The sequence below is a fragment of the Melanotaenia boesemani genome, chromosome 22 (assembly GCF_017639745.1).
Source record: "Melanotaenia boesemani isolate fMelBoe1 chromosome 22, fMelBoe1.pri, whole genome shotgun sequence".
Taxonomy (NCBI): Eukaryota; Metazoa; Chordata; class Actinopteri; order Atheriniformes; family Melanotaeniidae; genus Melanotaenia; species Melanotaenia boesemani.
Window position 1 is genome coordinate 7877871 of NC_055703.1, and position 12510 is coordinate 7890380.

General features: G+C 40.9%; 1 protein-coding gene across 2 annotated transcripts in view; it reads left to right on the plus strand.

Moving 5' to 3' along the window:
• Nucleotides 1-12510, plus strand: part of ches1 (checkpoint suppressor 1) — a 79614-nt gene that overhangs the window by 33832 nt on the left and 33272 nt on the right. For both annotated transcript variants that reach the window (XM_041975908.1, XM_041975909.1), the window contains exon 2: nucleotides 3964-4563. In XM_041975908.1, coding sequence (XP_041831842.1) covers nucleotides 3982-4563 — 582 coding nt within the window. In that variant the 5' untranslated portion in view covers nucleotides 3964-3981. The remainder of the gene's footprint in view (nucleotides 1-3963; nucleotides 4564-12510) is intronic.

Consider the following 12510-nt stretch of genomic DNA (forward strand, 5'->3'; position numbering starts at 1 on the left):
AAATAAATCACTTCAAGTTTAAAATATCTTTAAAACACACATTATAAGCATGTTGAATGTAAAAATTTTCCATGACTAAAAGCTCAGACCATTTTCCATTTGGAAAAGTGTGTTAACATTAAATTTGTCCTTCCCTGTTGTTTTCCTCTTAAAACTTTTCCAGAGTAGGACACATTTGTTAAAACCATCAATATGGACATATGTAACAGAACAAGTTGTGGATTTTCACTCACATCTGTGGATTCGTCCCACTAGAGTGAAAATGAGTCCCATGTTTTTCCACAAGTTGCCCAACATTATATGTTTCCATTTTATCTTTCCTGTGACAAACTGTGTCCTCAGACAAAAGCAATGTTCACACTGCAGCTCATTCCCGATTTCTTTCCCACATGTGAAACAAATTAGATTTTTTTTTTTAATACAACCAAGGCCACTTTTGTATACGCTCCGAAATCAGATATGTATCCGATCTGTGTCGAAGCAACCTCAGTCTAAAGAGTAACGCCGCATTTCATCCAAATTTGATGTTACAGAAGTGAGACAAACATCACAATTCTGCACCAATGGAAATGTCTAATCAAAACGTTGATGCAGTTAACCAATGGAAAGAAAGTCGAGTTTTTGACTTAATTGGTCTTTTCACTTGATTTATTTTATCTTTTCACTTGTTTTTATTGTTTTAGTAAGAACTGCCTGCATGTAACAGAGAAATACTTGGTTATTGTTTGTTATTATATTCATCAATATTGCTAATTTTTTATTTGCAGCATAGGATCCATTGATCAATATAAGACAATATCACATGTCGCCTAATCATAGTGAACTGTTTTATTCACTAACCACATAATTAGAAACATCTCCCTCAAAAATGAGGTTAAATAGTAAAACAGAAACTTTGGGGGGGAAATGACAAAACAGATTTCATGGGGCCCTACACACCACACCTTTAGATATCAGCATTTTCCTCATTAAATTAAAATACAAATGATCACAGTATTGATGTTTGATTGATATTTTAGTTTGAATTGATGCTTTTGGCTTCTTGGATTTCAATGTATTGTTATACATCTACTATATGCACCCAGTAGCCAAATTGTTGAGAATTATAAGTTCATTCAAACAGTTTCTGTTAAATAATGTAAGTCATTTTCATGTTAATCCTACTAGTCATTTACACTCTGCTGTCATGTAGCATATTACCACTGAATTCAGTTGTTAAGTCTTAATATTCAGTCCAGTAACCACTATAATTTGCAGCCATTGCTACCTGTCAGAGTGTCATGAGGTCTCCTGTATATTCATGGCAGCTTAATAATGCCAACAGTTTGACTCAAGTGTACCTCCAGTCACCAACTGTTCAAGAATGGTGTTTCCAGCGGAGAAAGTAATTTCTTCTAAATGGATGGTGTCTTTTTAAGTCCATATTCTCAGGGTGCAGAGTGCAAACAGAAGCGGTGTGGTGCCAGGGTCACAAAGGGAACATACACACTGTACGGATTTCCTTTGCTTTTAATTATATCAGAACGTGCAAACATTATGGAGAATGAGCGAGACAGGTAGTCAGACTGTGTGCTTGCAGGCCACTGCATGCCTGCACACAAATAGGCAGTAAAAAAAAAAAAAAAAGCCAAATGTGGACATGGCAAACAGAGATGAACACAAATCAAAACAAAGCATGCAAACACAAAGGAGATCCAGAGAATGAGGAAGACAGAAAGAATAGCACAGTCCCATCTGTCAAACAAATGTGAGGATGCTTCACGCACACACAAACACACTAACAGCAAGCATCGTTTAGTCTGAACTTGAGCGATATCTGCCTTTGTCCTTTAGCTGTAGGTCCAGAGGGGCCGGTGTAGAAGTTGCATGAAAGTTTGTTTAGAGCTGAGCAAAGTGTGTTAGGCTTTATGAGACCCCATGGGGGACATTGTGGCACACACACACAAACACACACACTCGCACACAAATCCATGCACTCAGGCACGAGGCTTGGGCGGCAGCTCGCAATGGCCCCAACCAACAGTGAGGAGTTTGTTGTCATAGCAACAGTAAAATGAGATGACTTTACTGTCAGCCGTAATGTTTCATGGCCCCCTCGCCGCTATGGCAACATAACAAGGAGGAGGAAGAGGCGACGGAGAGAAACCGAGCATCAGAGGCATCTCTGCATTCCGGTGAACTCCTACCAGGAACAATGTCACTACGATGTTCTTTCTTCCTCCTCAAGAAAAAAAAAACAACACACATATACAAGTACACACCGTGACAACCCTGTCAGAAACACTAACACACACACACACACCTTGAAAAGCCTGTCAAACACCCTCTCTACCTCGCCCATCTCTTTGATTTTCTGCTCACTATTTTCAGCTGCTGCGTTATCGTCACCAGGGCAATTCAAATTCATTATGCTCAATGTCAATATTGGTGCAACAACACTGTACCTTAAGACAGGTACAGCTTGTTGAATGAGCGCGTGCACTGTCAGATGAGCGATGGGGAGAGGAAGCGGAGATGAGATCAAAGACGCCCGCATCCACAAGCATTTTTTTGTTTTTCCTCCTATGCTGTGGAGACGATGAGGATGGGGTGGCGAGGTGATTGTTGCCTGGCCAACTGTATGTGGAGAGCAACCGTACAGCAGCTATACATCACAATTCTATATTTAACTCAGTCTCTCCACTACAGCCTGTCAACACTGTTAAGCAGAGTTATCTGCGCTGGTATAAAAGTAAAAAAAGAAAGATAGGTGGAAGAGAGACAGGCACAGAGGAAAGGTGGGGGGAGAAAAAGAGGAAAGAAGCCACAACCAGAGGGGAAATGAGTTGTTTTGCTCTGTTGCCATGGTGATATGGCAGCCAGAGATGTAGTGAACTGACAGTTGTCACCGCACAGCGGGTTGCCACGGGTGACAGCTGTCAGTCAATCACGCAGAGTGAGGGGACAGATCGGCTGATGATCACCTTGGATTAGAGAGTGATCGCGCCACACAGAGACCGGTCAGAACATATCTAGTCTTAATCTCTGTGTCCTTGATGGTGCTGCTTTATGGTGTGTGCACATTCATATATAAGTGTGTGTTTTCATTCATGTTTGCGAGAGCGAGGGGTGGGAATGTGTGTCTGCACTCAGGCTCAGAGCGAGCGGAGCAGATTACATTTTGCCGTCGCTGCTGTCGGGTCCTTCCCACAGCTGTCTGCGCGGGAGGACAATCAAAGACCCGCTAGTGAGCCTTCTGATTGTGGTGTGATTCTCAGGCCCGTTCCCCTTCAATTACCGCGCTTTGCCTGCATGTAACAAGCTCGGCATTGCTCTTATGTTGGCAGGATAGCGGTCTGATTGGAGCAAGGATGGATTTGAACTCTCGCTTTAATTTGTTTCTTTTTCTCGCTAAATTACCCCAATCACGATCACGTCTGGTCACAGATATCCCGCTGTGGAACAGAGTCTCATCACTGGATGTTGTTTCTGATGTTGTAAATCCAAGACTAAGGTTTTTTGGGGGGGGTTTCAGTGCAGTCGATTATCACACCACCCTTGACAATTAAATTATCTCCTGCTAGAGGGATGTTAAATCACCAGTTTCTGTGGTCCTGCAACTGTTAGACCTTTTACCATGTTCCTGTGTTATGACAGCAACCTCATGTAATGCCAATACTTTGCTGTTACACTGGTAATTAGAGGGTAGTGGTACAAGGCGAGATTTCCTCACCCATTGAAGCACGAAATTTGTACCAGTCAGAATTGGATGGAAATCCCCCGAGGGAAATGACGATTAATATTTACCCCTTCAGATCTGACGCAGCCTAATAGGGATTGTGGCTAAAATATTGCCATGTGTGTCCTCCTCCTTTTGACATTTAAAAAGAGTGAAGGCTTTATGTGATGAACTAACTGCATTTCTGATGCTGACCTCTTTTCCTTTTCTATTTGTTTTCTTCTCCTTCTCCCCCTCCTCTTCAGGAGTGAGCCCTGGGCTGGATGGGACCTACCATGCCCCCCAGTAAGAAGGCCCAGAGCCCTAGTAGTGGAGCCAGTGCCTCGCAGGGCATGAGCCCGCCATACAGGCAGGGGGACGCTGCAGCGGCGGCATCCGAGGCCGAGGCGGCCGACCTCTCCCTTTCCCTTTCCGCCTCCTTCTCCAAAGCCGAGGACGAGGAACTCACCAGCCTTTCTTGGCTCCACGAGAGCACCGACCTCCTCAACAGCTTCAGCCACTCCGGGCTGCGTAGCGTTTCCCCTCTTCAGGACCCCGACGGCCAGCACCCCCGCTCGCCCTCTTCCTCATCTCCCTCCCCAGATGACCCCCTGCTCGGCGACGGGCACTCACCGTATGACTTTGCGGCGGGGGCAAACCGAAAACCTCCGTATTCTTTCAGCTGCCTGATCTTCATGGCCATCGAGGATGCGCCAAACAAGCGGCTGCCGGTGAAGGATATCTACGGCTGGATCCTGGAGCATTTCCCGTACTTTGCAAGCGCCCCGACAGGTTGGAAGAACTCTGTGCGCCACAATCTATCACTCAACAAGTGCTTCAAGAAAGTGGATAAAGATCGTAGCCAGGTAAATGTTGATATTTACTACAGTTTATATGAGGTATTAATGTTCTGTAGTCTGTCACAGCTGCTGTCGGGTAAGAGTAAGGGTAGACCTTGGATGGGTTTCCTGTCAATCAGTGAAATTTGGCTCTCTGGGATTGGGAAGAAGATGCTATCAGTCTGGAAGAGCTTCATTGATATTTTAGATTAAGCTAACTGGGATATATCAGAGCTAATGACCTTGTTCCTTGATTGTGACTCCGGCATTTATCACTCACTGTTTGTCTGCCAATGTCAAAGTGTTCAAAGTCGGTCCTTGAGGGCCTGGAGGTTTTGGATGCTTCCTGATACAGCACACCTGAATTATATTAATGAATCAGCATGTATGGGCAGGACTTGAAAACAAGCTGTTGAGGCAAGATGTGCAATTTGAATCAGGTGTGTTAGAGTAGGAAGACATAAAACCTGCAGGACTGCAGGACCGTCTCTGGACACCCCTGGCCTTTGTTGTAAAATATTACTGTAGATATATATGCAGTTTCAATCTACCCCACATTTCTTTATATTCTTCTTCCAAGCGGAATATAAAGTGGTCTAAAGTGGTCTTGATAAATAGTTCTGCAGATTTGTTAAAGGTCTCGTGTTTTTTTCACTAGCAGCCCACTACAAATACACGTAATTTATTTAGTTGCATTTTTAAAACTGATAAAGATAACAGTTTTATGGATATAAAATAGTATTTTTGCACCAATAGTCAGATATTTTATTTTTTTTTTGTAATTGTCTGTTTTTAGAATTTTTGATTTTGCAAAACAAACAAAAACAAAACAATAAACATGAAGATCTTTTGAGTATATATAATCAAAGGGATAACAAAACCACATATAAAGAGAATGAAACATCCAACTATTAAAAAGAGCAATAACCAAAGTTTTCCTAAATGAACAGTTTTTTTTTTGTTTGTTTGTTTTAATAGAACTGAACTTTATAGAAATAAGCGAGTGCGTCATGTCCCTATGTATTGGTGTTCATGTGGCGGGTTTCATTTTTTACAGAGTAAGCTAGTTTTGAGGGAAAAGGAAAAAAAAAATGCAGAGAAACTTAGTTTATTAAAAGTCATAACCAGTTACACATCCCCTGCCCTGTTTACTAAACATGCCCTCTTTCCCCACACACCCATGAGCCTCTACCAATGGACTCCAAGACACACTTTGCCAAAAATCCATATTATCATGTGAATGTGCACCAGTCACATGTGAAAAATCACATCGGTCTGTAATTGCACAGCACCATTTAAATGTTCCACTATGCAAGGTGAGGTCTATATGGCGGTCCTATTAGACATGCCAAAAAAGGGCGCTATACCATCAGAATTGCTTGGAGTTGATTAAGGAATAACGTGTCTTGATTGCACTTAATTTTATTGACCACTAGATGTCCCACTCAAGTATTGTCTCATTGGAGACTCGACTAATGTACCATTTTTTGAGTCTCGTGTCAAAGCTTCAACAAGCGTCATTCAGCCATCACTAGACACCAGTAAGTAAACTCACAATAAAGTTAAATTTAGCTTTTTATTTTTAATGGAGAACCTACACTCATAAGCTTTTAACAAAAAACAGTGTTTCCTCTGCTATTATATTAGCCCCCCTTCCAGAAGATCAAGTTAATTTATATATTTAGATTTTTTTAAAAAGTGCCAGATCACAACAGAAGTAATTTAAGTTCCTTTTCTAAACAAAACTAAACAGCTTGATGTTATTTATCTAATTTACACAACAACATGTCATTAGGTCATGTCTACATGCAGCGCACACACAGGTAAGCTATACTGCCACCAGCAGACAGAGAGCAGACATGTGGGAAATTGTCGCATCAACCACCCTACAAAAGAGACAATGTCTGTATTTTTAAATTTTCCGAGGTGGGAACACTTTCTCTCCTGTGAGGTGCAGCTGGAGGAGTTTTCTTGTTCCGATGTTATGCGGAGAACTGCATTTCTATCACAGCGTAACAATCAGAATCTCTTCATCATTGTAGTAATTTCTGATGCATATTATGGCTTAAAGTGGACGTTCACATTCAGCTTTCATCTGGTAATGCTCATAAGCTAGCTTGATGCTTACACTCCGTGTCTCCATGCTTCTTTCCTGCCTCCTGAAACAACAACATGCATGCATGCATGCAGGAGAGTTTCTGGATGGGTGGGTGAGCTGTCTGCTTGCTGTAAGTGAGAGAAGCCAAATGCCAAAAAAACGCCAATGGAAATGACTTAAAACATTGCAGTGACAAGCTGAACAAGTTGAGGGCAGAAGAAGAAGTGGCAGGCCTTTAAAAAAAACTATCTACAGCACACAGACAGTGTTGTCTGACACATACACATCTGACCCTTTTGTAAAAACCTGGAAAGCCATTTATAAAGCCTGGAGAGCTATTCCTGAAGATTGCCTAAAGAAATGACTATGTTAAAGGAGAAATATCAAAAAAAAAAGAAAAAAGGAAAAGCATGTTCAACTTTTCCAAACTGTTTTTTTTTTTTTTTTTTTTTTTTTTTTTTTTTTGCCTTATATGCTGTGTTTTGTTTATTTCCAGCTACAACATACCACTGCACCTATTTTGTGTTTTCCTTGGGGGGGATATCAAGTAACAAGGGTGTCCCTAAACCTATGCACAGTACCATGTATAACACCATTATTCTCTCTATCACTTGTGGTTCGAACTTAATTCACAGCCAGGCAGTTATCAGCCATTTGCAGGCATATCCATCGTGAAGTCAAACATATTCTGTATTTTGTCTACAGCTGTACCAGATTCTGCCTTATCAATAGTTTATGATCTCTGCTTTCATAGTTCTCTTTCACTCTGATGTTCTGTGCCTCCCCAGTGGGAAGAGCATTTCGCTTTTGATTTAGGTCTTGATACAGACTTTTATACTGGCTTTCCCATCCAGATTTTACTCAGGGTAAACGGGAAAAGGGAGGGAGGGGGGTTGAATCCCTCACTCAATTAGGACTAAATTAATACTGGAGGATTTAATAACACAGATGCCAGCAGACTTTTGATTCCGACTTGCCTGAGGGGTTGTTTGAAGGTGGGGGGGGGGGGGGGGGGGGGGGGGATTATTCTGCTGGATGTGAGAGCTTTTCTGCTTTCCTTGACCAGAGTCCGATTCAGATCTCTCTCTTTTTCTTTTTCTTCTGTTATAATGAGTGTGTGTTTGTGTGGATGATAGATGGAGAGGGCGTTCGTGTGTGTGTATGCGCGCACGCATGTGTCCGTGTCTGTGCACGCACTCTCACGCTATGCTGTCATCTGGCCCTTGACTACAGCGGCACAGAGTTTCTCTTGTATACATATCTCCATAGTAACAAGGTTGCAGTTGACAGAAAAGTATGCTGTTGCTGTAGCAACGGAAAAACTGATTTGGCTTTACTGACTTAGCCGTGCATATGTGTGTGTGTGTGTGCGTGTGTGTGTGTGAGCTTCAAAGGGGCACTGAGGTGTTAAGTGGGGGAGAAAAAAGAAAAGTATATGTTCTCATGTGTTATATATACAAGTGTATGTGTGTGTTTAGAGGTGATTTTAACAAGGACAGCTTGTCTTGTCTTCCTGTCTCAGCACACTGTTTAAGACGGCACGCTCATTAACCCCTCAAACCCATTCCCTCTCTTTTGCACACATAGGGCATGGCTAACATGCAAACAAACAATTGCACGCAAATGCACACCTCACAAGCCTGCATAAGTGCTTAAGAGGACACACACATGCGTGATCGCTGTGTTGGTGTGGAAATGAGGGCACATCTCTGCAGACTCTTACTCTACCTGCCAAGAGCGGCGCTTTATCTGAAGCTGCAATTACAGAATCTCTATAATTTCACTCAGACTCTGCCATTCAAAGCTTTTTACTGGGAATATCTGCATGTGAAAACACCTTTTCTTTATTTTATTTATTTATTTGCTTTATTTTCTTCCTTCTTTTTGCTTTTTCTTCCTCCTCCCCACTACCTGTTTATGCCTTTTGAATCAAGCACAATTGCAGGGTGTTAAGATATGTTTCTTTACGCCGCATTATGCTTTACTCACTGTACTCAGTGGAGCAGCTAAAAAGAATGGAGGTCAAGTTTTGGTTACATGGAGTTAAGTGATACGTGGACACATACAGGGGAAAAACATGCCTTGCTGTGAACGCACCAAATTACACTTCCATCAATTTCCAGAGGTAGAGATTAACGTGACAGTGGCCTATTTGTTCCAGTGGCTGTATTTCTGGGTCGTATCCAGGCAGATGACAAGATGGGGACTAGTTCATAATAAGCTTGCTGCTCTGTGTGTGTGTGTGTGTGTGTGTGTGTGTGTGTGTGTGTGTGTGTGTCTGTGTGTGTTTGTTTGTCAGTCTTTGCGTGTGGGAGCTCAAAGATACAAGGGAGAGCGTGAGAGAGTATGAGTCCTGAGGTTGCCATGGCTTTGTTTACAAACAGGATTCTTCACCGAATGACATGCCTTAATGATGAGTGCCGTTGCTTTCAGACTTGTGGATCAGTGCTGGAGATCAATGTTGTAACAGCGCAAAACACACACACACACTCAGCGATGGATCTCTCACAGCCTCTTATGAAATCACAGCTGAGAGAACAGGCAGTTTTGTAATCTGAGTCTCACGATGAAGTCTCTTTGGTGTTGCACTTAAGTGTGTCACCTCTAACTTAACCTCAGCCTGTTCAGATGAGAGGCAACCTCCATGCTTTTAACACTCGGAGCATATTTTGAAACATTGCATTTTGAGTAGCACCAATTTGTCTGCTTAAGGTTTTTTTCTGAGTTTGTTTATCAGCAGGTTGTTGCAACAACAAAACTGCTCCTATTGGAGGCAAAAAGTGGAATACACTCCAAATAAGAAACAAGCATTGGAGAGGACAATCCATGAATAATAATCAGTTAAAAAGAAAAAAGAGAGAGGGGGGTTGAGCCACAGTGAGGCAGCATGTTAGGTTTTAAAAATAATTTTAAGATTTACTGATTCATGTGAGTGATATTAAAGAGCTTGCTCTTTGTGACTGAAGCCCAATCAACTGATTTATGCCAAGCCAACTTGTTGTTTTAAATCACTTAAAAATACAGCAAGTACTGACCAAAGTGCTGAACACTGAAAATACATAAAACATTAAGGGACATAAAAGAGATTATAGCAATAGAACACAAGAAAACAATGTAAAGTTTTAAAATAAGACCAAATTTAAGCTTTTAGCAAGAGAGTCACAATATAATCGGCACGATAAAGGCTTCAAAATTAATCGGATATTGGACATTCCATCGATATAAAAAACTGATGAAATCCAACTCTGTATTAAGTAGGATAGGAAGCACATACCTTACTCTTTTTGTTAAACTGTTGTCATGATTCAGTTTGACATGTACATGATGCAAGTTGAAATATATTTTCTTAATTTTAGTGTGAATATTACATCATTTTCAGCTTTTTTTTTATGTCTGCATTTGCCAACAGGTAAACATGACAAAGACTATGCAGAATATTACTGTTTCACAACAGAGGATACTAGATAATCTCTGAAATTAGATTGGGGTTAGAGTAGATATCAAATATATATATTATAAAGACAACAATGGACTACAAGCGGTAGTGGTGGTAGTCTCGGGGATCCTCTGAAACTTCTTTGCCTTTTGGAAAAACGAGATCACTTGGTCATTTCTGGCAAAATTCTGAGTTCCGAATCTTTGCCTGGTGTGATTAATATCCATTTCAGCTGCTACATTCAGATGGTAGGTTGAAAATTTGGTGGAAACAACGTAAAAGCATGGATCCATCCTACCTTGAATCAACCGGTTAGGCTGCTGAAGGCAGGTATGGTGTGGGAGATATTTTCTTGGTGATTTAAACCACCCCTCTATCACCACAGTGTAGCATCTTCTGATGGTTGCTTCCAGTATAATGCACCATGTTACAAAGCTCAAATTATCTCCAACTGTATGGGGAAATTTACCACACTGTTCAGCCACTCAAAGAGACTGTTGGGTAAATTCATTTACTGTCACATCCCTAATATAGCTGCTAATGCTAACTGTCCCAAAATGGTTAGTTATGTTTTTTTTCTCACTTTTATTTAATGTATATCTAATAGAAAGCAAAATTGTCATTCCAACACCTTAAGTTTTTTTAAAAAGAGAGAAGGAAGCTGCAATATCCATCCACCTGATTATTTATCCTAAATAACTATTTTCTAATGAGCTCCAAACTGTGAGAGCCATATATTCATTGAAAGAAATTAATTTAAACAAAAGTCTTCCTACCTAGAATTTTTTGTGAATTCAGTCCTTATAAACCGCATACAGACAGGTGAGTGGGCAAAAGCTTGACATGAGGTCGTTGTTAGGGCACCAGAAAACAAAGTTTTCTCCAAGTTTTACTTTACGCTGTCTTTTCAGTGTCCAATCTGCTCCAGTAGTTACTTTTAATTGTCCCAGTATAGTTGTCTTTTGATGTTTGAGTCATGCAAAATGAATTTCCAGCAGTAAAAACCTGATTTAGGTCAGGTCCAATTCTCTGCAGCTCTGCATAAACTCTTCAGCGTTATTAGAGCTAAAAAACATTTTGAGCTAAAAGTGATCAGTAATGTTTTAGGCAGCTGAAAACCCCTACAAGGCCCTATAAATATAAATAAGTATCTGATCTCAAGAAACTTCTAGAAAGGGTTGCACGGAAGGTCACACTGTTCGGTTTGCTATATTTTTATGACATATTGCTTTGAGTCATACCTAGCAAGCCTTATTGTCACATGCCATATGCTGAGTGCAGCCTAAGGGGTGCAGTTTAACCATCCGTACAGCTGCCACTTCCAAGTGTTCTTGGATAGGTTTCATAGGTGTAAAAAAGAAAAAAAAATTATGCCACTGTGACAAGCCTAACGGGATCCTGCACGACCTTACTGAAGTTAATTGCCAAGCAGCAGTAATGCTTTGGGAGATGCTTCCAGCACACGAGGTTCAGTCCAGTTTCTGCCTCTCACGTTGTCAGTGTTAAAACGCTTTGTGTGACATCTGCAATGATGACTCCGATGACAATAATATAAAAAACTCTTGCTGAAAGAGTCTAGTTGCAGCTGGTGAAATCAGTTTAAATTTACTTTGCAACAGATGGGATAATTTTTCAGACCAGCTGAACAAGTGAGGCTTTTTTTAAATCTGGAGAAGTCTTCAAAGCAGCAATAAGTGCTGACAAGTTGGTGGAGTTGGGTCTGTATTTATCTTTCAGCAAATGTGATTGTAATCACTGATGCAAGAGAAAAAAAAATGCAAAATGTGGAAGTGTTTAATGCCTTTTATGTTTTAACCTGCACTTAGCCATATTTTTTGTCAAATGGCTTTCATTAGGTACAGAAACTACTAAAAGAATTCTCAGTGCTGTATTACTTCCACGGTATTCCACTGTTTATTACTAATCCTCTTTGTGTGTATATGTACAGTAATGACAGATATTTGCAGCACGGTGGCTTGATAAAGCTTCAGCAAAGCCAGGGTTGAAGCATTTACTCCAACTTTCGGATGCCGGTCTTAAATTTTGATCGGTTGTATAGGTTGAGTCTTGCTGTGCATATAGTGGATAACAAAAGCTTTTATGCTGATGCTTTTATGCAGAAATTTAGCTCTCAAACATTTTTTTAAACCTAATTACAACACTAAGATGAAAACAAATTTTCATCTGGGTGCCAATGGTTAGGTCTTCTTCTACTAAGGGTGGGAGCTTCACCTCATGAGATCTTAAAAAAAATAATTTATCGATCTTTTTTTTCTCATAATAGGGGTATTTTAATTTAGTTATAGTGACATCCATCCATCCATCCATCCATCCATCCATGCCCAGCGACATTCTCCAGCTCCTCCTGGGGGATTTCAAGGTGTTCCCAGGCCAGAAGGGATAATCCCTCCCCTGGGTCCTGGGTCCACCCTAGGGTGTC